The sequence below is a fragment of the Epinephelus fuscoguttatus genome, linkage group LG23 (genome assembly GCF_011397635.1).
Source record: "Epinephelus fuscoguttatus linkage group LG23, E.fuscoguttatus.final_Chr_v1".
Lineage (NCBI taxonomy): Eukaryota > Metazoa > Chordata > Actinopteri > Perciformes > Serranidae > Epinephelus > Epinephelus fuscoguttatus.
In genome coordinates, this window is record NC_064774.1 from 596,135 (window position 1) to 624,037 (window position 27,903).

The 27,903-nt window shown below is 39.5% G+C and overlaps 4 protein-coding genes across 5 annotated transcripts in view; 3 read left to right on the forward strand and 1 right to left on the reverse strand.

Moving 5' to 3' along the window:
• The window catches only part of LOC125884150 (gastrula zinc finger protein XlCGF57.1-like), a 561,995-nt gene that overhangs the window by 157,084 nt on the left and 377,008 nt on the right, over nt 1–27,903 (forward strand). The window lies entirely within an intron of this gene.
• Nucleotides 1–27,903, forward strand: part of LOC125884162 (zinc finger protein 3 homolog) — a 123,178-nt gene that overhangs the window by 65,114 nt on the left and 30,161 nt on the right. The gene's annotated exons all lie outside the window — the stretch shown is intronic.
• On the reverse strand, nt 458–27,879 carry LOC125884173 (gastrula zinc finger protein XlCGF57.1-like). Of its 2 annotated transcripts, none has more exons than XM_049569012.1 (2): nt 27,621–27,879; nt 458–827 (listed from the first exon to the last, which is right to left on the reverse strand). In XM_049569012.1, exons 1-2 carry the CDS (start codon nt 27,811–27,813, stop codon nt 697–699), a joined length of 324 nt encoding a protein of 107 aa, XP_049424969.1. In that variant the 5' UTR covers nt 27,814–27,879; the 3' UTR covers nt 458–696. The 2 variants fall into 2 exon arrangements, with proteins under 2 accessions (XP_049424969.1, XP_049424967.1); XM_049569010.1 differs by lacking the exon at nt 458–827 and adding an exon at nt 20,557–22,633.
• Nucleotides 9,278–13,778, forward strand: LOC125884187 (gastrula zinc finger protein XlCGF17.1-like). Its single transcript, XM_049569033.1, has one exon. The coding sequence runs from the start codon at nt 9,370–9,372 to the stop codon at nt 10,246–10,248; it is 879 nt and encodes a 292-aa protein (XP_049424990.1). The 5' UTR covers nt 9,278–9,369; the 3' UTR covers nt 10,249–13,778.

Genomic DNA, 27,903 nt, shown 5'->3' on the forward strand with positions numbered 1-27,903 from the left:
AGGTTTCTCTCCTGTATGACACATCATGTGTTTCTTCAGATGTTGAGTTTGACGAAAACTTTTCCCACACTCAAAGCAGCTGAATGGTTTTTCTCCTGTATGAGATCTCATGTGTATCTTCAAAATTCCACTTTCACTAAATATTTTCCCACACTCAGAGCAGTCAAAAGATTTCTCTCCTGTATGACATCTCATGTGTATCTTCAAAACTCCACGTTGTCTAAATCTTTCCCCGCGCTCAGAGCACTTAAATGGTTTCTCTCCTGTATGAGCTCTCATGTGGTCCTTCAGATGATGACTTCGACCATATCTTTTCCCATAATCAGAGCAGCTAAATGGTTTCTCACAAAGAATCAAATCACTCACAGGGACTTCATCATTTTTTAGACAGTTTAAACCTGACTAAGTTTCTTTGGTCACCTTCCAACCATCACTGTCATCAGTCTCTGGTTCAGAAGACTCTCTAGTCTTGTCATCAGTCTCAGGTTGTAAATGTGTATCTGGATCTGAGTTCCTGGCTGGTTCTGCTCCTCCACAGTCCTCTCCCTCTGCTTCTGTTTCCATCCGTTCAGTGTGTCTTTGATGAAGCTGTGAGGACTGAGGTTTCTCTTCATCATCTTCACTCTTCACAGGGACAGGAGTGGATGTGAACTTGGTGATATCATTCTCCTCCAGCCCTTGAAGCTGCTCTCCCTCCTAACTGATCCAGAGTTCCTCCTGTTCCTCTTTAATGTGTGGAGGCTCTGTGTCCTCCTGGTCCACACTGGAGCTCCACTCCTGCTGCTCAGGGGGAACCTCTTCTTTAACCACCAACAGCTGCTGGACGTCTGCAGGAAACAGTAAACACACACACAGATGTTCCAGAGAAATGTTGTCATTCATTCACATCACAGCTCAAAAACTTCTTACTGAACTTTTACAGATCTCTGAGCATCAAACAGCTTCACAGTGTTCACTCAGCTGTGTCAAGGCCAAAACACACCGGTGGCAAACAACGCAAGACCCCCTGCCCCTCCCTCATGAACCCCTCACTCACAGTTAATGCACTTAAATTGAGTTGATGCCGCCCTCGTCAGCGCATCATCTCATCTTCATCCTCCTCTTCATTCTCATTCTCCACGTTTGGCATCATCACTCTATCCTCCACGCTAGTGCTGGAAGGTGTGTGTGTGAACCGCTGTCCACTCTCACTCACGTTTTTGGAGTAACAAACGTAAAGCAGACTGACTACTACTGACCACTTTCTCTTTTCTTTTGCTGGTAGGTCATCTTTGCTGGTGCTTTGATATAATTTGCCTCGTACAATAAAGTCATCAGTTGTCCCTCTCACGTCTTTCTCCTTTTAAATTATATCATCCCTCACACTAAGTGTCACACACTAATAATTCCCAAGCGCAAACGTTGACAAATACAGGTTCCATGTGAAGTGAAATTTTAGCAAATTCCCACAATTTTGCTGCATGAATTCACACAAAAATCCTGATGGTGGCTCAAGAGGAGGAGGCGCGTCTGGGCCAGTCAGAGGCCCAGGAGGCAGAGAGACTGGGAGAGTGAGAGAGCAGAACTTCTCCTACAGTTTTCCTGGTGACATCACAGAGTGAAATTTCACTGTAAAGTACTGTCCAGTCAGGTTTAAAGACGGTCTTTCAATTAGGTCTACGAATGGGGCATCCTGTGGAGATAAGGGCCAAATGGCTACATTTTGTTTGAAGAACAAAGAACCTTTACATGTCCAATTTAGATCTGCAAAAATGACAAATCATATGTGGTCCAGTGAATCCCAACAACACAAACTGTATTGTTGACTAATTCTTGGGTGGAGGACTGAAGCTTAGAAAACATGAATTTAATTGAATTCTGAACCAACATGAAATAAAGAATTTCGCTGCATCCCAGGTTAAATTAAAGGGTTCTGATGGGAAAGTAACAACAAGAGAAAGTTTAAAATAAGCCCTGCATTTAAGGCCTGAAGAAAAGACCCATGTTTGTAGGAAGGTGAACTTGATGTAAACAAACCAAACTATCCCCATAAGACTCTTTTCTCTTCAGCTCTGTTAACTTGTACTTTACTTAAGTATTTCTATTTCCTGCTATTTTATACTTCTACTCTACAACATCTCAAAGGTTCATATTGTACATTCATACTACACTACATTTGTTTAACAGCTGGAGTAACTTCGCTGCTTCACCAACGTTCTCAGCATTTGGACTTTAGACATGTTCACACTTTAAAAACACAACAAAGACACTCTGCTAACACACCTTTCTATCAGACGCCATCTTGTTCAAACAGTGTGACGTTCGCAACAGTAAAGAGTAAATGAATTAATCAGCTTCAAAATAAAAGTCCAGAAGTGTTCCTGAAATTGCAGGCTTCCTCAGAAAAACACACTCAGGAGGATAAATGATGAAAATACACTTTTTTGAAATAATGACATTTATGGTGCTCTTAAAGTGTGTAATCAGATTAAATATCTTGGTCATTATATTGCCAATGATTTATCTGATGATAGAGACATCCACAGACAGTGTTGGAAGTTGTATGCACAGGCTAATATGCTTGCTCACAAATTTAGTATGTGCTAAGTTGATGTAAAGTTAGCTCTTTTCAGAGCATTTTGCACTCTGCTATATACTGCCCACTTCCTCCTATAGAAGGAATAATATGCACAACAAATCTAATGGTCTAATGCTCGTGGATGCACTTGTATCCTCTGCCTGCATCTCACTCTCTGCATCACCTTCAGCCACAACATCAGAATCCATCTCTTCTTCCTGTTCTGTCCATTCTCCCTCAAAATCAGTCTCTCCCTGCCTTCTCTCCTCTCCTCTGTTCCCTCAACATCTGGACCATCTGGCTTTGGCTCACGCTCATTGTTGTTGCTTAACCATATGGCTTTTAATGTTACAGTTTCAGCTGAAAATAACAACAGAAATAAACAGGTTTACTTTATTACATATCCCTGCTTTTCAAAACAGTTTCTACCTGGGAGGCTTGGACTGGCATCACTGTCATTCAGTCTGCGAAGACATCATCAATATTCATGTGAGCGCTGATGGATTATGTGTTAAAGGTTTGATTTTATTTCCTCAGTGTTCCACATATGGATTCCCTATGTAAACTGTTTATTAATATTTAGTGATCTTAATGTTGTGTCCTTGTGTACATGGTCTGTGTGGATTTTATCATTGTCTTTCTCTTTTTCCATCTTCGTAGTATTTTACTGAGTTAACTAATGGATTAGGGTATACACTGGAAAGTGTCTTGATTAAGCCACTCCAAGGATTTTTTGCATCTCTTCATCACACTTGTTGCTTGTGTACTACTTTTTTTATTTTGCATATGTGAAAACAAAAAACTAAATTCTAAAACAATTGATACGGTTCAATAAATGTAATTCTTTCAAAAAATCGTATTTTAATAATTTATCCTCCTGCATGTGCTTTTCTGAGTAAGCCTGCAATTCCATTAACACTTCTGGACTTTTATTTTGAAGCTGATTAATTCATTTACCCCGGAAGCTGTACTCTTTACTGTTGCGAACGTCACACTGTTTGAACAAAATGGCGTCTGATAGAAAGGTGTGTTAGCAGAGTGTCTCTGTTGTGTTTTTAAAGTGTTAACATGTCTAAAGTCCAAATGCTGAGAGCGTTGGTGAAGCAGCGACTAACTGCGGCTGCTGAAGAGATATTTGGGCTGGTTGAAAGAACGATAGCAGAGTACGAGGAGGAACTTTGTCGATCAAAAGAGGAGAACGAGAAACGGAACTAATGGACGCTGTTTTCAACCCTCAGCTTCGGTTACACAGAGCAGGTTTGTTCATTAAACATTACAAGTTCATTATTAATGATGTAACTGCAGGTTTGTTCAATAAATATTCAGTCTGTCGACGTTTATACGCCGGGTTAGCTTCTCTTGTGCCGTTAGCTTCTCTTGTGCCGTTAGCTTCTCTTGTGCCGTTAGCTTCTCTTGTGCCGTTAGCTTCTCTGGATTTATTAAATCCTCCGCTGTCATTCGCTGTTTTTCCTCTTTTGCTTTCAGACATTGTTTTTTTTTTCTCCTTGTTTGTATATTTCATGTGGACAAACATGCTCTATAACAATCTAGTGGAATGTCAAAATTCATGAGGGGGACAGGTATCATGTTTACTTCCTGTGGGTTCCTGTAGGTCCGTGTACTTTTTGTCAGTCTTTCGTTTTAACCAAATAACGGGAAAACGGAAATACCATGGGTTTTTCATTTTTTCATTTTAAACAACAACAACAAAAAAATACAAATGATAAAACAGAGCTGTTTTTCTGTTTTTGTTGACTGAATAAAAAAAAAACGAAAAAGAAACAAATTCAAATAACGGTCCGATTTTGGTTTCTTCCAATGCCTGTTTTCATCTTTCCTCTTGAGAAGAACGTGAAGAAAAGTAAGACAGGTGAGAAACAAGGTGTCATTACTCTATTACCCAAATCTGGTAAGGACAAAAGGTATATTGATAACCTGAGACCAATAACTTTATTAAATGTTGACTACAAATTACTTACTCTTATTTTTGCTAATCGGTTGAAAACAGACATAGGACAGATTGTAAGTGAAACTCAATCGGGATTTATTAGAGATAGGTCTATACATAATAATATTAGGTTGGTTCTTGATTTACTTGACTATAATTATTTGATTGAAGATAAAGGCTTTAGCTTATTCTTAGATTTTTACAAAGCCTTTGATTCTGTTGAGCATTGTTTTATAATGAAATCTTTAGAGTATTTTGGCTTTGGTGCAAAGTGTATTAAAGTAATTAATATAAGAATTAGAACCGGATACCTCACTCTACCCATATCACCAAAAGCTAAAGAAACACATTTTATAACCTTAAATGATATCTATCCTTGTAATGAGTTTCTGAGACAAAGATTCAACATCGATAAAAACAACTGTACTTTTTGTGACTCTGACATTGAGACGTTAGAACACTTGTTTTTTAACTGTACTTATACCAGAGTGTTTTGGGAAGCTTTCCAAGACTGGATATCTGAAAAGGACAATCAATCACCCAAGCTGGAATACAAAGACATTAAGTATGGAGTCATAATACAAAGCAAAAAACGGGAAATGATGTATAGCAGTTTAATTATTATTGCAAAACAATTTATCCACAGATGCAGATTCATGAAGAACCACCCACTGTTCTTAGTTTATATGAATAGATAGCAAACTATAAAAAAAAAACCACTGAAATGTATTAAAACATGACAACTTGAATGTATTAATTTCTGTTTAGACCTCTGACTTCTATTTCAGTTATTTATTTATTTTATTTTATTATTGATATATGTGCTGTTACAAAATATGCTGTAAATGCTCAGTCTGGAAAACTATATTTTTTATATTGAAAGTTTTGAATGTAATGCCAGACTTTATCAATCAGACAAATTAATAAGTAAATAAATACACCAAAAAATTAACCGATGGAAACGGGAATTGATTGCATGTAGATTAATATTGTGCATTTGATTCATCTACACAGCATGAGTAAAGTCTTAGATGAAAGATTTGCATTTTTTGGTGCAATACAGTTTGCAATATAGTTTAACCAACACTGACCAGCAATTGCTGTGTGTGCAGAGTTGTTACTGTTAGCAGTGGTATTTAACTGGGTTTCCACCGTAATGCACTGTTGCCTGAGCGAAACAGAGTGGAAGTAGGTTAAGCTGACTCTCCACCAGTAGATAGCAGTATGAGTACTTAAATGTATGCCTGGCTTGTCTCTTTGTGACCTGTTGGCTTATTTTCCAGGTTATTGATGCAGATGTATTTAATACTATTCATTTAATTTGATATTTGATGTTTATGGTTTATTTACAACCTAGTCATAGATAGACAATTTAAAACATAAACAATTTCCCCTCGGGGATCAATAAAGTATTTCTGATAGCATGTATTTATTTTTCATTTCAGAACCACACGTAGGCTTACCTTTATGGAAGAATGAGCATGTGTTGATGGTGTGGCAGAAATGAAAAATAGAGACACATTTGGGTTGTTCTTATCAGACACGATTCCGTGGATCAGGCTTCAGTTACCAGCCAGTCATAGCACCACCTGTACACTATACCTTCATGGTTTACTCTCAGCTCAGAGTCAAACCTGCATGTCCTTCTGTTCAAACTCTGCTGGTAGCATCTTACATTAGAAATTTCTTGATGTAGGCTGTTTGGTCTAAAAAATGATTTACAGGACTGCAGAAATAGGACATAGCCAATACAAAGGCAATGATTCAGACAACAAAAACAGAAAAACAGCTCTGTTTTATCATTTGTATTTCTTTATATATATATATTATTTTTTTTTAAACGAAAAAATGAAAAACCATGGTATTTCCGTTTTCCCGTGATTTGGTTAAAACGAAATATCAGACTGACAAAAAGTACACGGACCCACAGGCCTCAAATAACAGATTTACCGTTTTTTGGTTTTTGAATTACAAATTAATTAAGAATTATCCAATGATACCCAGACCATAAATGTGTCATCTGTAAATATAAAACACCTTCCACAAATTCAAAGAAGATTTGTAAACTCACAAAAATATTTTGCAAATATAAAACGGATCTGCAAATACATAAACACATTCCACAAATAAAAAATATCCTTGAATACATTAAACTAATTTGCAAATAAATTAAAAGCATTTGTGAATATCTTCCTAGCATTTACAGCTTCAAACAGGCATTTGTGAACTCAGTTTTTATTTGCAAATTGAAAAAACAGTTGTGGATCTCAGTTCTACGCGTGTGGATGTGCTTTTTACATGTACGGCATTTTGAAACAAACTTTCTGCTGGTCTGAATGAAAATGCACTCGTATCACTCAGCCATTTTCGGATAGGGCGTGATCTCCGGCTGATGACATCATTTCTGCATTTCAAAGTAAGAGCACGCAGTCTTTCTATGAGCTCCTATTTTTTTTTTTTTTTGAATGATCAGCGTTAAGTAACGTGCATTCATTGTTTTATGTTAATGTCATACAGTGAGTATTAGTGTGTGTTCATTTGTTCTATGTATATTATCTGGCACACCCTTTTGTATACATTTCTGTTTGAGTATGAAAGGCACGACCATGCTTGTGGGCAACCTTCTTTCAGGCAGTCACACATTTCCTCCAAAACTTGACAATATTCAACATGAAATTTCTCGTGAATTCAATATTTTTTAGACATCAGTAACAGCAGCTGGTTGCGATGATGCATCTTTTATTTCTAGAATACAAAATTTACAGATAAAGACAATGTTTCCTCTAGGATTTTTTTTCAGCAGCGGGGGGAGGGGGTGAGAGACATCCCTTGGCCAAATACCGAGTACCAAATACCGAATGCCGTTTTTTAGATTTTTCATTAGTTTTTGCAGATGAACCCCCTCCAGATTAGTGTTGTCATGGTACCAAAATTGGGACCCACGGTACGATACCAGTGAAAGTATCACGGTTCTGAGTAGTATCACGATACCACAGCAAAAATGAGGCAGATGTGCCTTTTGTCATTTATAAAAAGATAAATCACTTTTTTATAATACATCAATGATATTTCAATGGAATATATTACTTATTGACTTATTCATACTTCAAAAACAGCATCAATAAGTGATGAACATAGGGGGGATCAAAATAAAATAAATAAATAAAATAAAAATCAACCAGCCACCCTCCTCCCCTGACAAGTAAAGAACAGTCCCTTCATAAGTCAAGAACAGTCCCTAAAGTGTGGTGAGGTTTGTGGGCTGTTCCCTGCCACAAAGAGAGAAATGTGAACGGCTCGTTTCTCCTCTGATACGCCACATACCGTGTGCCACCATGGCTTAGCTGTTCAGGTACTTTTGGGCAGTCATGACAACAAGTTATTCATCTGGAGCTGGACTTCTCCGTCGCTGGTAAACCGTTATCATGTGCCGCCGTATATGACAGGAATACGTATTCCTGTCTGTGTCTGTGACCCCCGTTCAACCCACAACCGGCGGGATTCGCCGTTTCGTTTCTGCTGCTGATTGAAATCTGTCCTCACACAGCATGCTGAATGATTTATTTTGCCCGCACAAAACTATTTTTTGTCGCAAATGCAAGTGCGGTGACGGACGGAGTAAAATATCGTCACACTGCCAACATTTTACTCCGTCCGTCACTGAACGCTGTTTGATTGCGTTATCAAAACACACCTCTATTATTCGGCCTTGCTTTTCACTTATTCCACCGAATACCAAATGTATATATTTTTTTGCAATATTCGGCCAAATATATTTGGTGCATTCCTAAATATGAGCCTTCCCCCCCTCCCCTCACCGCTGCTCTCCTCACTACACTGGCTGCTGTGCTCTGAAAGTGCACAGATGTCTCAGAGCGGTAGTGGTGGATTTGCAAAATAAATGTTTTGAAGGAGCAGCAGTGGCGGCAATAATTTAGCAGCGGCATGCTGCCGCTGCTAAATGAATGTAGCGGAAACACTGAAAGAGCCACACTGTAACCTCCAGACATGACAAGAGTAACAATACATGTTAATGATTTGTGTGTGTGTGTGTGTGTGTGTGTGTGTGTGTGTGTGTGTGTGTGTGTGTGTGTGTGTACTGTTTCCTGCAGACGTCCAGCAGCTGTTGGTGGTTAAAGAAGAGGTTCCCCCTGAGCAGCAGGAGTGGAGCTCCAGTGTGGACCAGGAGGACCCAGAGCCTCCACACATTAAAGGGGAACAGGAGGAACTCTGGATCAGTCAGGAGGGAGAGCAACTTCAAGGGCTGGAGGAGGATGATATCATCAAGTTTACATTCACTCCCATCCCTGTGAAGAGTGAAGATGATGAAGAGAAACCTCAGTCCTCACAGCTTCATCAAAGACACACTGAACAGATGGAAACAGAAGCAGATGGAGAGGACTGTGGAGGAGCAGAACCAGCCAGGAATTCAGATCCAGATACACATTTACACCCAGAGACTGATGACAAGACTGGAGAGTCCTCTGAACCTGAGAGCTCCAGTGTGGACCAGGAGGACTCAGAGCCTCCACACATTAAAGAGGAACAGGAGGAACTCTGGATCAGTCAGGAGGGAGAGCAGCTTCAAGGGCTGGAGGAGGATGATATCATCAAGTTCACATTCACTCCTGTCCCTGTGAAGACTGAAGATGATGAAGAGAAACCTCAGTCCTCAGGCAGGAACTCAGATCCAGATACACATTTACAACCAGAGACTGATGACAGTGATGACTGGAAGGAGACCAGAGAACCTCAGTCAGGTTTAAATTCTCTGGAAAATGATGAAGTCCCTGTGAGTGATTTGATTGTTCGTGAGAAACATTGCTCTGAGTGTGGGAAAACATTTAGTCGCAGTGGAGATCTGATGGTACACATGAGATCTCATACAGGAGAGAAACCATTTAGTTGCTGTGAGTGTGGGAAAAGATTTAGTCGCAGTGGAGATCTAAATGGACACATGAGATGTCATACGGGAGAGAAACCATTTGACTGCTCTGAGTGTGGGAAAAGATTTCGTCAAAGTGGACATCTGAAAAGACACATGAGAGTCCATACAGGAGAGAAACCTTTTAGCTGCTCTGAGTGTGGTAAAAGATTCACTTGCAGTGAAGGTCTGAGGGGACACATGAGATCTCATACAGGGGAGAAACCATTTAGCTGCTCTGAGTGTGGGAAAACATTTGGTTTCAGTGGCGATTTGAAGACACACATGAGATCTCATACAGGAGAGAAACCATTTAGCTGCTCTGCATGTTGCAAAAGATTTGGTAAAAATGTAGATTTGAAGAAACACATGAGATCTCATACGGGGGAGAAACCATTTAGCTGCTCTGTGTGTTGCAAAAGATTTGGTCAAAGTGGGAATTTGAAGAAACACATGAGATCTCATACAGGAGAGAAACCATTTTGCTGCTCTGAGTGTGGGAAAACATTTGCTTTCCGGGGAGATGTGAAGAAACACATGATATCTCATACAGGGGAGAAACCATTTAACTGCTCTGTGTGTTGCAAAAGATTTGGTCGAAATGGAGATTTGAAGAAACACATGAGAGCTCATACAGGGGAGAAACCATTTAGCTGCTCTGAGTGTGGGAAAAGATTTGGTTATAGTGAAAATTTAAAGATACACATGAGATCTCATACAGGAGAGAAACCATTTTGCCGTTCAGTTTGTGGAAAATCATTTACACAATGTGGAAATTTACTTACACTCATGAGGAGAACTCATGAAGGGGAAAATTGATTGACCTTTTATTTGGAAAAAGACTGTAAAAAACAACCGTGAAAACTTGTACAGGACAAACACTATTCAGTTTCAATGTTTGTATGAAATCTTTTACACCAACTGGACAGTTACACGAATACATTAAATCCCACATAAGAGAGAAACCTTTTAGCTGCAGTGTTTGTCACTAAAGATTCACTTGACCTTAACAACTCAGAAACTATCAATGTTTTGTTTGTTAGTCTGCACAGCCTCCTCAAACTCAAACTGAGGAGAGCAGAGAGGCAGAGCCTCCAGCCAGCAGCTCAACTACACCGATGGAACCAGAAGTTAACGGAGAGGACTGTGGAGGACCAGAATCAGCCAGATACACATTTTCAACCTGAGACTGATGATAAGACAGAAGACTCTTTTAAACCTGCGACTGATGACAGTGATAATAGTTGGAAGGAGACCAGAGAACCTCTGTCAGTCAGTCATGTGACACTCAATACGAACCAAAAACAATTAAGTTACTCAGTGTGAGGTAAAAAGATTTGTCTGTCAGAGGTGCTTATGGTCACGTGACAAGTTGATACAATTTATAGTATCTAGTTTAGGTGCAAAATCTGTTTTTATTTTATGTTTTAATAAGGATCCCCTTTAGCTGTGCCCTAAAGAAGAGCTAGTCTTCCTGGGGTCCATATTAAACAATACATTTAAAACATACAGTTTAAAAAACAAGACATAAAGAAGACAAAAACAAAATTAAACAACAAACTTAAGTTAAACTTTACAGTACATATATATATATTTCATCCTCAAGCAAAAAATATACATGAAGCCTTCTAGTGTACAGTAACAATACATGAAAATCAGATCAAGATACATCCTATCGTGTGTGTGTGCGCGTGCCTATGTATGTGCCTGCGTGTGCATGTATGGTATCCTACAGGTATGATATTCCCAGGTGTTTCTTAATTTGCTTTTTAAATATTGATTGTTGTGTCAATTTAGTCATTGGCAGTGGTAAGGAATTCCATATTTTCATTAATCTATATTCGACTGTTTGCTTCAGAAAATTAGTGTTTGGTTTAGGAAGTGAAAACCGACCCTCTGATGCTTGTCTAGTGACATATATATAAGACTCTCAATTGTGTTTTAACTGATCGTACTGATATGATGGAGTTTTGGATTGTAAAATCTTCCATATTGAAGATACAAGTGCAGCATTCATTCTGTCCTCAACTTTTAACCATTGTAGACAGATATGCACTTGTATTGTATTGACATTGGAAAACAAGGCGTGCCGTGTTGTTCTGAACCAACTGGAATTTGCTTAGATCTTTTTTAGTAGCATTTGCCCATACAATTTGACAGTAGTCAAGCTGTGAGAGGACAGTATTATTTATTACCATTTTAGTTAATTCTGATGTAAGATATTTTCTGCACCGCCTTACCACTGCCAATGCCTTACCCATTCCGTTCACAACAGTGACAACAGTGTCAGTGTGTTTTGACTAGGAATGCTTATTATCAAGAAAGATGCCCAGGAGCTTAATTTCCTTAACTTGCTGGATTGGTGTTTTATTTATAAAGAGATTTAGTTCTGGCTCTCTCCTGAGATAATAATTTGAACCAAATACAATGCATTTCATTTTGGTTGTATTGAGTATCAATTTGTTTTGAAAGACCCATTTCCCAACTATGTCTAGCTCCTTGTTTAAGATGACATTTAGATCAACAGATCTTGTTGCTGATGCATACACTGTAGTGTCATCTGCGTACATTGTTAATTTGGCATCTTTCAGTATGAGAGGTAAATCATTAGTAAATATTGTGTACATAAGGGGACCTAGGCAGCTTCCTTGAGGAATTCCACATTCTAAAGACATGCTATCTGAGTAATCACCATTAAAGAAAACTCTCTGCAATCTATTTGTCAAATAACTTTACATCCAGGCTATTGCAGATGCTCTAAATCCATAAGACTCCAGCTTTTCAAGAAGGAGATTGTGGTCAATTACATCAAAGGCTGCTGTAAAGTCTAATAGGACTGCTCCACAGATCATTTTATTATCTAAATCTCTGTACCAGTCATCTGTCATTTGAACTAGAGCTGTGCTTGTAGAATGTCCTTTTCTATAAGCATGCTGGAAGTTTGATATCAAATTATTTACTGAAAAATATTTTTGTATTTGGTCGAAAATAGCTCTCTCAAAGATCTTACTTATTGCTGGTAACAAGCTTATGGGACAGCTGTTCGGGCCATTGAAGGATGTTTTCCTGGCTTTAGGCAAAGGAATGACTTTTGCTTCTTTCCAAGCCTGTGGAAAGATAGATTGTATCAGGCTGGAATTCATTATGTGACATATAGGGTTTGCTATATAATTAACAGCTATCCTAATTAGTTTATCATCTATATTATCAATTCCGGATTGTTTGTCATTGCATGTTAACTTAATTAATTTTTCAACTATTTCTGTTTTTAATTCACTGAATTCAAAATGGCATGTTTTATCTCATATTTTTTATGTTAGAAATTGATAAACTATTGTCTGTACCATATGATAATTCCTTCCTTAATTTATATACCTTACTTCTAAAATAATCATTCAAATAATTTGCAATTTCTTTGGGTTTAGTAATAAAGGTGCCTCCACAGTCAATATAGGTAGGTTGTGAAGATGACTTTCGACTCATTTTTTTATTCAATGTGCTCCGAAGTTTTTTACTGTCATTCCTCATTCTGTTTAACTGTAAAGCATAATATTGTTTCTTTTTCTTTCGGTTGAGCTTTGTAACATAATTCCTCAGTTTACAGTATTTCTGTCTATTATTTATATTACCACTTTTTTTGTTCCCTTTCCTTTGCCTTATCCCTCAGAGACATATGGTCTTTTAACTCTTTGTCGACCCATGCTGCTCTAAAAGTTTTCACAGTCAGTTTTCTAACAGGTGCATGCTTGTCCATAACTGGTTGAAAATTTTCCAGAAATACTGCTAGTGCTTTATCCAATTCCTTTTCATCATAAATGTTTGACCAAGATATGTTGCTAACATCCTCCAGGAAGGTTTCCTGAGAGAACCCCCTGTAGAATCTTTTGTACACAATTTTTGGTTTAGCTTTGGGTGCTTTACTTTTCCTTGCAAATGCTACTACTAATGCTGCACCCTACTGGGACAGATACTGCCTTGATGTAAGAATCATTTTCACTCAAAAAGATATGATCAATACAGGATGAAGTGTTGATACCCTTGTTGATATTTAGTTTGTCTAGTTGGTTGTGTTAACATTTGTTTCAAACTACATGCATCAGTTATGGTAATCAATTGTTGCTTTAAAGGACAATTGTGGGACAGCCAGTCGATATTTAAATAAAAAACAACTTCCATGTTCAATTCACACACTTTATCCAGATTCTTACCCATAACCTCTAAATAATTACGGTTTGAGTTTGGTGGCCTATAGCAGCAGCCCAGTAAAATTAATTTAGTGTGGGGCAAGTTAACCTGAAGCCACAATACCTCAGTTTCCTTACACATGATATCCTCCCTAACTTTCACTGGAATATGATTTTGAACATAATAGGCAACTCCACCCCCATGCATATTTCTGTCCTGTATAGATTATATCCTTCCATGCTCAAGGCATCATCATCAAATGTCTTATCTAAATGAGTTTCAGAAAGAGCAAGTATATGAATTGTGTTTGAAAACAACAGATCAGCAATTTCATCTAATTTGTTCCTTAAACTACAAATATTCAGATGTGCAATTTTCAAAGTTTTCTTTGCAAAGAGAGCAGCAATCGACATGAGATATGAAATGTATTTTCACCATACCTTTACCTTTATATATTGTGTGTATCTGTGCATATTGTCCCATTTCTTTCATTGATCACGTGTGTGTGTGTGTGTGTGTGTGTGTGTGTGTGTGTGTGTGTGTGTGTGTTGTCCTTGTGGGTTCACGTTCCTTATTCCTTAATGCCGTTTGTGGATGATGAGCTTGTCATATCTTAAAAAGGTAATATCCCCTCTTTCTCTGGCAGCTTTCATTTTAGGCAGTAGCTCTTTTCTCTTCTGGCGAACTGAATCAGGATAGTCCTCATTTATATAAATGTTCGATCCTTTCAGCATTTTTGCTTTGCTCAAAATTGTGTCCCTGTCCTTGATTCTTAGAAACTTCACCATTAGAGGTCGAGGTCGTTGTCTGCCATGGGTACCATCTGTGGCAGTAGATGCTTTTCCGAGACGCTGAACTCTTTCAAACCCAATAGTGTGGGGATCCAGGTCCAGTTTCTCCTTGAAGAGAGTCAGAACCCTCTCCTCTGAATCCGACCACCTTTCATTTTCAGACTCAGGAATGCAATCAGTAATCACATTGTGACATTTGGACTGACCATCTAAAACGTCCGCTTTGTTGTTTAATGCAATCATTGATTCAACCAGCTTGTGTATATTCACTTCATTTGATTTACAGTTAAATGACAGACTGGTGCTGGCAGCTGTCAAGTCATCCACCTCCTTTTGTGTAAAATGGAGGTGGGTGCGCACACAAACCTTAAAGTTGATCTCCACTGTTGTAGCAGTTCTTTATAGAAAACTTCTTGTCAATCCAGTTGTTCACACAGTTGTTCTTGTGAGATGTATTGACATGTATTGCCAAGACTGACAAGCTGAGCACATCTACAAGTCCACTAAGCAGTCATGCCTTTGTAACATAAAAGCGGCAGTAAAAAAGGACAAGAGAGGGCTGAACAGGAGGAAAAGTAATGATGTGGTATATACCCCATGAAAATAATAAAGGCTCATTATTCATTTTCACCTGTTAAAAACATAAAACCTGAGTGTTTTAATTTTTTGGGAAATTGTGACTTTTGTTTTGTAAAAAGAAAAAGGATTTAAAGTATGTTGAATGTGAAGGGAGAATATAACATGAGCAATATGTTATCTAAAGTAAAAACAAGTCTTACCTGTGTTTTAAAGGGATCTGTCACCATCTAGTGGTCAAAAGGAGGAAGCTGATTTTGACCCACAAGTGAAAAGGGAGTGTGGAGGAAAGAAGCAGCAGGAGATTTGTATTAAAGCTCTGTGTTGCAGCTTTTTGCCCAAGAGAACCTCAGACATGTCGGACAGATGTTTTACTCTGAGAGACATTTGGGGAATTTTACCCCATCTGGTCAACGGCTCCACAGGAGTCCTCCTTTGATGACTGTCACCAAACACCTGAATTGTTCTAATGAAGATTCAAAGCAGGATCGCGAGGAATCACAGCAGAATATAGAGGCATAAGAATTGTTTTGTGTCACTTTGTAGTTCTTTTAGCCCCGTTTCCACCTTTGGAGACAAAAGTAACCCTTCAGACATGGTACCTAGACCCTAGATCCATTCAGTGGTTCCACTGCAAACTCTAAATGTGAGCGTGGGTTGTTGTCACTCACTATTCTGTCCAGGGGCCTGTATCATGAAGCAGGATTAATGTCTTAGCGAGGTAACTTCAGGGTTAACCCTGGGTTTTCGGTCTCACGAAGCCGGTTCAGTTCTTATCGGGGTAGATCACCATGGTAACTTACTCTGAACGGCTATCCTGCTCCGGAGCAGGGTAAGTTCAGGGTTGAATCTGATCCTATAAAACGCACCACCCACTGGCCAATCAGCTGTTCGGAAAAAATGCAGCCCAGTCATGACGGGAAGTTTAATTCATTTGATTGATTTTGATTTGAAAGTTTATTTTGAACATTAAAAAATAAAGTCAAAGTCAAGTCAAACTTTATTTATAAAGCACATTTAAAAACAACCTCAGTTGACCAAAGTACTGTACAGTTATTGAAATATAAAATAATCATACACAAATATCATAATAAATAAAACAAAGGAAATAGTAAGGGCTCAATTTTAAAAAAAAACAACAACTAAAAATTAGATTAAAAAAGGGAAATAAAAGAGTAAGAAGAGTAAAAGCCAAGGATTCTTGCCTAGCAGGGACTGAACGCCAAGGAGAAAAGATGGGTTTTCAGTAATGTTTTAAAGTGCTCAACAGACTGTGCAGCTCTAACCTGGAATGGTAGGCTGTTCCACAGCTTTGGGGGCGCCACTGAGAAGGCTCTGTCCCCACGAGTAGAGAGTCTGGACCGAGGTACTGCCAGGAGCAGCTGGTTTGATGACCTAAGTGCTCTAGAAGTACTGTGAGGCTGTACAAGCTCTGATAAATAAGACGGTGCTAGACCATTTAAACACTTAAAAACAATTAATAAAAACCTTGAACTGGATCCTAAAATTAACAGGCAGCCAGTGCAAAGATGCAAGGACAGGACTAATGTGATCACGCCGTTTCTTTCCAGTCAGCAGGCGGGCAGCTGCATTTTGGACTACCTATAAACGGCGCAGCGCTGACTGGTCAAGACCAACAAACAAAGAGTTACAGTAGTCTAGGCAACAACAACAACAGACAATGAAAAGATTGTTCACAAAGGAGTGGGAAGAAGTCGAAATTTCATCCCACCCCTTCATAAGAAAGAAACTGATCATTTGCGGACACTTAATAGCACCATTAATTAGTGCCAACATTTTATTCTGTTGGAGGAAATGATCCCTGTTAAAGATAATGGGCCTAATTGACAGCTTTGCTGCTGGAAATGTGGAAAGTAGCCTATCATGTCTACACTTCATGGTGTTTGAGGGATTTTCCTTTTTGTTTTTTAAAGAGGGAGACTTGGTATATTTTTGCGCAGCTGTTAATTTCTAACACAGCTCAATATCAGGATGATTGTATTCAGACTATCAACTTGGTGTTGATATGATTTAATTGTGGCGTCAGCTTTAAGCTTTATTGTAGCATATATAACGTTATGACAAAGAAGAGCAATTTATCAGACGCAATGATGTTAGACGATAATTGTAATACACGCAATTCATCTGCGCAGCATTGATTTCACGGGATTCAAGGGTGTGATCAGTGTCAGATGTACAGGTACAGGTACTGTAGCTACTTGAACCAGTGATGAGTCATTTAACCTACACATCATTTTATTTTTTACCTTGTTTTGTCTTGATTTTTCCCTCTCTCCTCCTCTAGTTCTTCTTTCCTCACCCGTTTTTTTTCTTCTCTATTATGTGATTTCATTGATGTTTTGACAGGGGAATTTCTTTGATAAGCTTTTAGTGGCTTCTAACCTCTCCGGCACTTTTCTTTTTTTAATCTTGTAAATGTTATACTGTCTGTTTTTAACATTATGTGCAAATAAACTAATCTAAACTAAAACTAAACATTATTCATCCCGTTATGCGTTGCCACGCATGTTTCCTCCTGCAGCTGCCACGGTGTTGGCCTTTTCTCTAATGTTGCTTTTCTCCTCCTCATATTTTAGTAGAATTAATCTCTGATCCTCACATGAGAAAAACTTTTTCCCCCTCACATACGGCGCTCTGTGAGGACGCTCAGTGACGCTGCGCTTCTCTCATGATTGTGATTGGTCCGCTGCGTGCGCGTTCACGGCTCTTGATAAAGCAACCCTGGGTTGAGTTACCGAGTTGATATCCAGCGTCGTGATACCGATTATCCTGATTGCCATTGTTAGGGTTAGTCAACCCAGGATAGGTCTGGGTAACCCAGGAAAGGTTGATCTCGCTTCGTGATACACGCCCCAGCACTCACTGTATTTCCTCATCACCACTGACTGAGATGGAACGTCTACACTTTGTTTATTAACAGGATACACTGAGAGTCTTTGCTAATGGGATATGTAAAATAGTTTGTGTATTTGGTCCTTCTCAGACAAGCACAGGTGGCCAGAGCCCACAGGAACGACACCCAATGTTTTTTATTTTTCTCCAGTCGAAATTAATTTTTATATGCTGAAGATCCACTGATTGCTAAAAGTCTGTGTCATCAAAGAGAGACAATAAAAACTAAAGTGATGGTCAAACTTGTCACACTGACATTTAAAGTGCTGATTGATTCATGTTGTCAATTTCTGCATTGAGTAACATTACAAGTTAACATTCCACCTTAAAAGTTGCCAGCAGTCGGCCCAGTGAATTGAGTTTTTTTTTCTTCATAATGCTACAGCTGCTGCAAGAGGCATTATTTTAAGAGGCGAGACACCTCCTGGGCCCCATAATAACACCAGTGGCCTAGTGTAGTCTTTTATTCTGGTGCATTCATGCTCTGGTAGGAAGTTCAAACACACAACAGCGACACGGGAAGCTCACCAATGGAACTGAGAGTGCTCGGCCCATTAGAGTCGATAGGGTAGGATACCAACTTGGATTCCTTTAAAACAGGAAGAAGAAAGAGGCTAAAGGGAGAGATCAACTTGAAAGAAAAATTGCCCCTGATGAGGTAAGCGAGGCTCCAACTTGTTTGATTTTACTGTTGTGTGGCTTTTGAATAATTTGTATCTGCTTTCAGCTGAAGATACAGATGTTAATAGAAAGTTATTGGACCTGCAATCGGACCATTAACAACAGGAGGTGAGGATCTAATTGAATTTTGTTCTCAACATTATTCTTTGGGGTTTGGCTGAGTAACCAAAGGCTTGTGAGGATTTACTGTACCCTAAAGAAAAACTTTGCCTTCACAGGAAGTTCATCAAGTTCTTCAAATGCAGATCAACATGCAAGAAGCACCAGAAATCGAAGCAGAAGAAGTAGATAAAGACTTCACATGCACATGCGGTGAGAGTGAGAAGAGTGCCTCCTGGAGCTGAGCAGGCCACAGCTTCACAAAGTCACATGAAAAGTGGGGAAGCCCAGTCCACGTCTTGGCCGGCGGCTCCCTTGCAGGGCAGAAAGAAAGCTGCTGTAGCTGCAGGTGATGCTGGAGACACTGGTCTGCAGAGATCCAAGAGGATAGTCAGCAGAAGTGATTGTGTTTGATTTTTCTAAAGGGCACTGTGCTGGTAAGATTACACAAGGTGTGAACTGTCACATATGTTGTATGCAAAAAGAACTTCTTGTATCAGCTGTTTTAATCTTATTATTAAAATAAAAAGTTACATTTTAGAAGACAAGATTCACACCTGAGTGTTAATTGGTGCATTATAATGCATTATAATTATATTCAAAATTGAGACAACATTTGCTTGGTGCCATTTGATTTTATGAACATGGGTGGGTTGGTTTTTACTCGCAAGTGGTTGTAAACAAACACTGTGATTTGGTCTGAAGCCATACAAATGGGTAGTCGAAAAAATCTATCTTAATAAGAGAACCATGTACATTGGATACAACAGTTTGATGTTTCAATTAAAAAAAAAACCTCAACCAAATATTTCCGGGTTTCCCACATTTATTTATTTATGGTCTGTCACGATATCAACATCTGGTGCCCCATATCGTACCCCACAACTTGCACTGCTGCTGCTGAGGAAAAAAGAAGGCAACTCATGAAGACTTCTGCCTGCGCTGCATCCAAAACCCGTAAAAACCTCTGAATTTCGAGAGGGGACACAGAGGGTTCATCCTAAAACCAGATTTCGCATCCATCTTTCCCTTTCCCTCATTTGCGTGTCTTCCTCGCGTCTTAGCTCCACCCTCGTAGGACTCGGGAAGAGATGCGAGGATGAAACGCTAAGAGAGAAGAAACAAGGAGATATATCTTTAGAGAAATGAGACGTCCTTTCCTCTGAAGCATCATGTGAAGCGACTGTTTCTAATGACGGTGGCAGCTGATCACAGCTGGATCAGCTGTCAGGAGGCTTTATGAACAGCTGTAGAAAGTTTTAATAGAGTTTGTTACTGCACACACATAATGTTATATATACATATATAATGATACAGATCCAGATCCAGTTCTCAGTAGCAGAGCAGCAGTGTTTTCTGTCTCACAATCACCTGCACATGAACAACAACCTGTGTACTGTATTTATAATCTGTCCTGTGTCCTGCTCAGAGTCACACAATGTGTGTATATGATTTATTCATTATTAACATCTGCATATTCTGATTGTGAGTTCATCATTTAATAACACAGAATATGATCATGGTGTCTTTGAACACTGGAAATAATTTATTAGGTCAAATGTTTCAGGGAAAATTCAGACTGTAACTCATCAACCCGATGCTCAGGAATGATCAGCCTCAGTGTGACTGAATGGAAATGACGGTTGGTGGTGTTAAAGTGTTTCTTGCTGACAGACAGGCTCTTTGATTGTATCCATAATAAAAGTTGATGAGGGAAATAACAGATCGTGAAGAGAAAAACTCTTTGCAATGAATGAAGAAAGTCGTTTGTTTCCTTTTCATGTTCAGATTTTTAACTCGATGGTGAATTAGAAAACAAATAAAATATAAAACTTGTCAGTGACACACTGAGTTTAATCTCTTATCTCTCTTCACTCTGTATGAAACTAGAGTGATGCTGGGGTGTATCAGATCAGTCTGATCAGCTGTCCAATCAATAACTGATATCTAATCAGGGTGGTGTGTCGTTTGGTAAAAGACTGCCGCGAAGGCTGCACTCATGTATCCTTGCTTCCCTCTCCCCTGAAAGCCTCCTATCTCCTCGGAGTACATTTAACGAACTGAAACCTCCTACAAGATGGTGGGTATCGATCGATTTCCGGGTCAAGTAATCAAGAGTAGAGGACGGAGGAGTCGAGGAGGGATATTGGGATAAACCCAGAGAGTTTAAAGTTGACTGCAGTTCTCTGTTCTCCGTCCAATCATTATCACTGTCATCCGTCTCAGGATCAGGAGAGTCTTCCATCTTGTCATCAGTCTCACGTTGAAAATGTGTATCTGGCTGATTCTGGTCCTCCAGAGTCCTCTCTTTCAACTTCTGTTTCCATCTGTGGAGCTGAGCTGCTGGCTGGAGGCTATGCCTCTGTGCTCTCCTCAGTTTGTGTTTGATGAGGCTGTTACAGGACTGACCAATAGCACACTAATGGTTTCAGAGTTGTTCAGGCCAAGTGAATCTTTTTTAAAGATTATTTTTTGGGGCGAAGCCACCGATGCCCCGCCAAGTGAATCTTTCGTGGTGACAAACAATGCAGATAAAGGTTTCTCTCCCGTACAGGTTTTCACATGTTTGTGTAACTGTCCAGTCTGTGTTAAAGAGTTCATACAAACCCTGGTGCTGAAAAGTCTTTGTCCTGTATGAGTTCTCATGGTTGCTGTTACAATTTTATCCCAAATAAAAGTTTTAGGGTTTATTTGTTTTTTTCAAACTGGAAAGCTGAATCACTTTTCTCCTTCATGAGCTCTCATGTGTCCAAGGAAATTTCCACTTTGACTAAATGACATTCCACAAATTGAACAGATAAAAGGTTTCTCTCCTGTATGACACATCAAGTGTACCTTAAGAACTCCACTGTCATCAAATCTTTCCCCACACTTATAGCAGCTGAATGGTTTCTCTACTGCATGACATTTCATGTGTTTCTTCAGATGTTGAGATTGACGAAAACTTTTCCCACACTCAGAGCAGCTGAATGGTTTCTCTCCTGTATGAGATCTCATGTGTATTTTCAGATTTCCTCTTTCACGAAATCCTCTCCCACATTCGGGACAGCAAAACGGTTTCTCTCCAGTATGACATTTCATGTGTATCTTCAAAGCTCCACTGTGACTAAATCCTTTCCCACACTCAGAGCATCTAAATGGTTTATCTCCTGTATGAGATCTCATGTGTATCTTAAGACCTCCACTGTAACAAAATTGTTTCCCACAGTCAGAGCACCTAAATGGTTTCTCTCCAGTATGAGATCTCATGTGTGTGTTCAAAATTCCACTGTGTCTAAATTGTTCCCCACACTCAGAGCAGTTAATTGGTTTTTCTCCTGTATGAGATCTCATGTGTATCTTCAGGACTCCACTGCGACTGAATAGCTTCCCACACTCAGAGCAGTTAAATGGTTTCTTTCCTGTATGAGATCTCATGTGGTCCTTCAGATGATGATTTCGACCAAATCTTTTCCCACACTCAGAGCATCTAAATGGTTTCTCACCAGCAATCAAATCACTGACAGAGACTTCATCATTTTTCAGAGAAATTAAACCTGACTGAGGTTCTCTGGTCTCCTTCCAATCATCACTGTCATCAGTCTCAGGTTCAGAAGATGCTCCAGTCTTGTCATCAGTCTCTGGTTGTAAATGTGTATCTGGATCTGAGTTCCTGGCTGGTTCTGCTCCTCCACAGTCCTCTCCCTCTGTTTCCATCTGCTCAGTGTGTCTTTGATGAAGCTGTGAGGACTGAGGTTTCTCTTCATCATCTTCACTCTTCACAGGGACAGGAGTGAATGTGAACTTGGTGATATCATCCTCCTCCAGCCCTTGAAGCTGCTCTCCCTCCTGACTGATCCAGAGTTCCTCCTGTTCCCCTTTAATGTGTGGAGGCTCTGGGTCCTCCTGGTCCACACTGGAGCTCCACTCCTGCTGCTCAGGGGGAATCTCTTCTTTAACCACCAACAGCTGCTGGACATCTGCAGGAAACAGGAAACACACACACACACACACACACACACACACACACACACACACACACACACACCCAGATGTTAGAGATGAGAAATGTTGTCGTTCATTCACATCACAGCTCAAAAACTCCTTCCTGAACTTCTACAGATCTCTGAGTATCAAACAGCTTCACAGTGTTCACTCAGCTGTGTCAAGGCCAAAACACACCTGTGGTGAACAACAGAAGACCCCCTGCCCCTCCCTCGTTAACCCCTCGCTCACGGTTAATGCACGTAAATCGAGCGCCCTGCAGAGCAGCATCCACGTCTCCCTGTGACCTGCATTCATGGACAGCCAGGTAAAGATAGTGTTTGCCCTCAGCCTCTGTATTGTTGTTACTCTTGTGAGATTAAACTATTAAGACATCTCATACAGCCAGCCTAATTTAGGCAATAACCCACCATTTAGTTTAACAACAAGTAAGCTAGTCTGGCATAACATCACACCGTCTCCCTCCAACTCTCTGGCTGATTCTGGTTCACCAACTTCCTGCTGCGTTCAGAGACAGACACTGAAATGCTTTCCCACTTCCACGTGTCTTTAAAAAACAAAACTCAACTCAAAATAATGTTTAGATCTCCCACGTCTTGGCTCTGATCATTCATTTAAATAAAGCTGAAATGCAGTTTGATGCTGCACATGCCTTCACATGCTTTTCATAAAAATATCAAAACATAGCCGACCTGATCCGTCTTTGGACTCTTGCTTGAGGAACCCAGTCACATACCGACACTCAGTCGCGGTTTGAATCGCAAATGTTATAACGGAATGTTGAAAACAGGAAGAGGCCAAGTTGCTTTTCCTGTAAATCTAACTCCTATCTCTCATAAATTTTCTAAATAGGCCTACACAGTTTCGTCTCTGGTGCCCGTCTAAATAAACATGTGCCATATTAAAGAACTGTTCAGCCCTGTGAAACATAGCAAAGAATATTTTCACGGGATTCAAACACACTCCATCATGGTAAAATAAATTATAGGCGCACAAGTAACGTGGTGCGCCACTATTGCAACACCACTACACAGAGAGACACAATAAAAATCCGACAACATACAGCCAGCTATGTCTTAAAATTGGGAGGCAGTCAGATCAACTTGTGACCACTCTGTCCATGCACTGAGGAACATTTTACAATCTCTCTGCTTTCCAATACAAAAAGCAGCAGTTTAAATCCACATAATTCATAAACCTAACGTTTATTGTTGTGCTACAGGCCGATAAAGCCAATATTCATATACTCACGTGGAAATACTTTATTTTAAATTAAGCAATAAAGCAGCAGCTGTATAATAGATTTATCTCTAAGATAAATTATCTATTGATGTTGTAGCATTAAGGCGATTAAAGTGTACAAATATGACAAACACTAGGCTGTATATGTGGTATGGAAGTCCACTAACTCCTGCAAAGCGTTTTAGAGTACCGAGGTGAAGTTAGTTTGACTTTGGATATTCGATGGATATTCGGATATTGATTTTGGGTTCAACAGTGATTTCCACTTCCCTCTCATAGGCAGAAAACAGTGAGCAAGATAGAAAAGGGCTAATACCCCCATACCCCCATTACTGGACCCAGACACCCCACACCAGTGTAGAACGGTTGAGCCAAGTGGGCCTAATAAGGCACACCTCTTTATAGATGGGTTTCATGCTCTATTTTATCTATTATCCAACATCAAACTCACTTCACCTCAGTTTTTAGAGTCACATGCGGTGCACGGTGCACTTCCAAGGGTGCACTGTGCACCTTCTTCTTGTCTTCAACAAACAAAATAGGCCTGTATCTTTTGTAGCAGTTTGACACATGAAACAAAAAGGTTTTTTTTTTTACTCAAACCCCACAAAAGAAACCATAAAACCCATAAAACAGGTCCCTCAACACCAAAATTGAATTGTTTTTATCTAGTTTCTGCAGAACAAAAGAATTACACAATACTATACAAAAATTCAAATACAACAGTAATCAATTTCAAGAAAGTATATATTTTTTCCACCAAAGAAAAGAAATGTTCCGCTCCGTTCAGTCAGTTCAATCCAGTTCAAACAAAAAACTCCACTCTGGGATTTCCAAATAACATATCGCCGTTACAGTCAGTTCAATCCACACAGTTCGCTAAACAAAACAAAACTCCACCCCACGAAGAAAATTCACCCTTCATTCTGACTCAGTTCAGTTTCAAAACATTAAATCAACACGACCGAAGGTTCCAAATAAGGAATAATGAAACGAAAAGTAAACCCCGGCTGTTGCCAACTCATGGGACCGTGGGTGAATGCCGTAACGCTCCGGCTTTATTTCGGGCGTGGAGGCTCTGTAGGATCTCTTGATATCTGTGGCGGAATCTCTGAGGTGAGGCCGGTGGCCGGATGGATGATATTCCACAGGGAAGCGCACCTATTTTGCGGACTTTGAGCGGTGTAAAATGCCGTGGTAGGCCAAATACGCAGAGGACTTCTGACTCATTTCTCACTCGCCGGCGACTCTCCTCGGTCTACCTGGGCTCGAGCCATCCCACTGGCCGATGGTACCAGTGGGTGTGTCTGGAGGTACCTCAGTGTCTGGAGGTGAGCAAACCATCAGCTGACTGTCTTATGAAAAAAATATATTTATAAAATACACAGATTCGCCACACTTTATACATTGGAAAGCGGAGGCAAAAGTGAACAACATAGATGAAAAATCCGGCCATTTTTGTTGTTTTGATTTCTCCGATCTTTTATTACCGATTCCGATTTTGTAAAAACAACGTGATCGGCGCCGATCTGAGTATCGGATCGGGACATCCCTTATTTCACTGCGGTCAAGCCAGCCGTGGTTCGCTTTTGCTTGGTCAAATCAGCCGCACGGTTTTTTCTAGTGCGCGAATCTACCAACACTTACGGTAATCGTAATGACACGGCTCTGAAGAGCTGCTGGCAGTGACTATGGGTCAGACTGCAGAGGGAAAGTTGAAGGATATTTTGCCGAACTTTGACGTACTTCCTAGACTACGTGCATGAATAACACGAAGTACTTTTACTGTGTACTTCTCGAGTAATCCTGTGTCAAAATCCTTAACAGATCACAAGATCAAGGATATTTTGCCGAACTTTGACGTAGAATAAAAAACTTATTTTCCATAAGTAGTCCATGATCCATATACCGCTGAACTAAGTACTTCCTAGACTACGTGCGTGAATAACACGAAGTACTTTTACTGTGTACTTCTCGAGTAATCCTGTGTCAAAATCCTTAACAGATCACAAGATCAAGGATATTTTGCCGAACTTTGACGTAGAATAAAAAACTTATTTTCCATCAGTAGTCCAAGATTCATATACGGCTGAACTAAGTACTCCCTAGACTACGTGCATACATAATATGAAGTACTTTTACTGTGTACTTCTCGAGTAATCCTTTGTCAAAGTCCTTAACAGAGGATACGATTAAGGATATTTCACCCAACTTTGATGTGGAATAAAAAACTTATTTTCCATAAGTAGTCCATGATTCATATACCGCTGAACTAAGGACTTCCTAGACTACGTGCATGCATAATATGAAGTACTTTTACTGTGTACTTTTTGAGTAATCCTGTGTCAAAATCCTTAACAGAGGATACGATTAAGGATATTTCACCACAGTTCAGCGGTATATGAATCTTGGACTACTTATGGAAAATAAGTTTTTTTATTCCACATCAAAGTTGGGTGAAATATCCTTAATCTTTTCCTCTGTTTAGGATTTTGACACAGGATTACTCGAGAAGTACACAGTAAAAGTACTTGATATTATTCATGCACGTAGTCTAGGAAGTACTAAGTTCAGCGGTATATGAATCATGGACTACTTATGGAAAATAAGTTTTTTATTCCATATCAAAGTTGGGTGAAATATCCTTGATCTTGTGATCTGTTAAGGATTTTGACAAAGGATTACTCGAGAAGTACACAGTAAAAGTACTTCATATTATTCATGCATGTAGTCTAGGGAGTACTAAGTTCAGCCGTATATGAATCTTGGACTACTTATGGAAAATAAGTTTTTTATTCCACATCAAAGTTGGGTGAAATATCCTTAATCTTATCCTCTGTTAAGGATTTTGACACAGGATTACTCGAAAACTACACAGTAAAAGTACTTCATATTATGCATGCACGTAGTCTAGGGAGTACTAAGTTCAGCGGTATATGAATCTTGGACTACTTATGGAAAATAAGTGTTTTATTCTATGTCAAAGTTCGGCAAAATATCCTTGATCTTGTGATCTGTTAAGGATTTTGACACAGGATTACTCGAGAAGTACACAGTAAAAGTACTTCATATTATGCGTGCACGTAGTCTAGGGAGTACTTAGTTCAGCGGTATATGAATCATGGACTACTTATGGAAAATAAGTTTTTTATTCCACATCAAAGTTGGGTGAAATATCCTTAATCTTGTCATCTGTTAAGGATTTTGACACAGGATTACTCAAAAAGTACACAGTAAAAGTACTTCATATTATGCATGCACGTAGTCTAGGAAGTACTAAGTTCAGCGGTATATGAATCATGGACTACTTATGGAAAATAGGTTTTTTATTCTACGTCAAAGTTCGGCAAAATATCCTTCAACTTTCCCCCTGCAGTCTGACCCATAGTCACTACCAGCAGCTCTTCAGAGCCGTTTCATTACGATTACCGTAAGTGTTGGTACATTCGCGCACTAGAAAAAAACGTGCGGCTGATTTGACCAAGCAAAAGCGAACCACGGCTGGTTTCTGGGTTTACATTAAAGATATGTGATTTTCAATGTTACCTATATATTAAGGTTACAACATGACGTTATCTTGCGTTACATTTATGAAGTAACTGGATTTATACAGCTGCTGCTTTACTGCTTAATTTAAACATCGACAGACTGAATATTTATTGAACAAACCTGCAGTTATATTATTAATAATGATGAACTTGTAATGTTTAATGAACAAACCTGTTCTGTGTAACCGAAGCTGAGGATTGAAAACAGCGTCCAGTAGTTTCCGTTGTCGCTCGTTCTCCTCTTTTGATCGACAAAGTTCCTCCTCGTACTCTGCTATCGTTCTTTCAACCAGCCCAAATATCTCTTCAGCAGCCGCAGTTAGTCGCTGCTTCACCAACGATCTCAGCATTTGGACTTTAGACATGTTCACACTTTAAAAACACAACAAAGACACTCTGCTAACACACGTTTCCACCAAACGCCATCTTGTTCAAACAGTGTGAAGTCAGCAACA

Coding starts and splice junctions, on each gene's coding strand:
- LOC125884187 (XM_049569033.1), top strand. CDS start 9,370: ATGGTACACATGAGATCTCATACAGGAGAGAAACCATTTAGTTGCTGT.
- LOC125884173 (XM_049569010.1), bottom strand. CDS start 27,813: ATGTCTAAAGTCCAAATGCTGAGATCGTTGGTGAAGCAGCGACTAACT. Junction 22,634..27,620: donor GCTTCGGTTACACAGAACAG/GTTTGTTCATTA, acceptor TGTTTCCTGCAG/ATGTCCAGCAGCTGTTGGTG.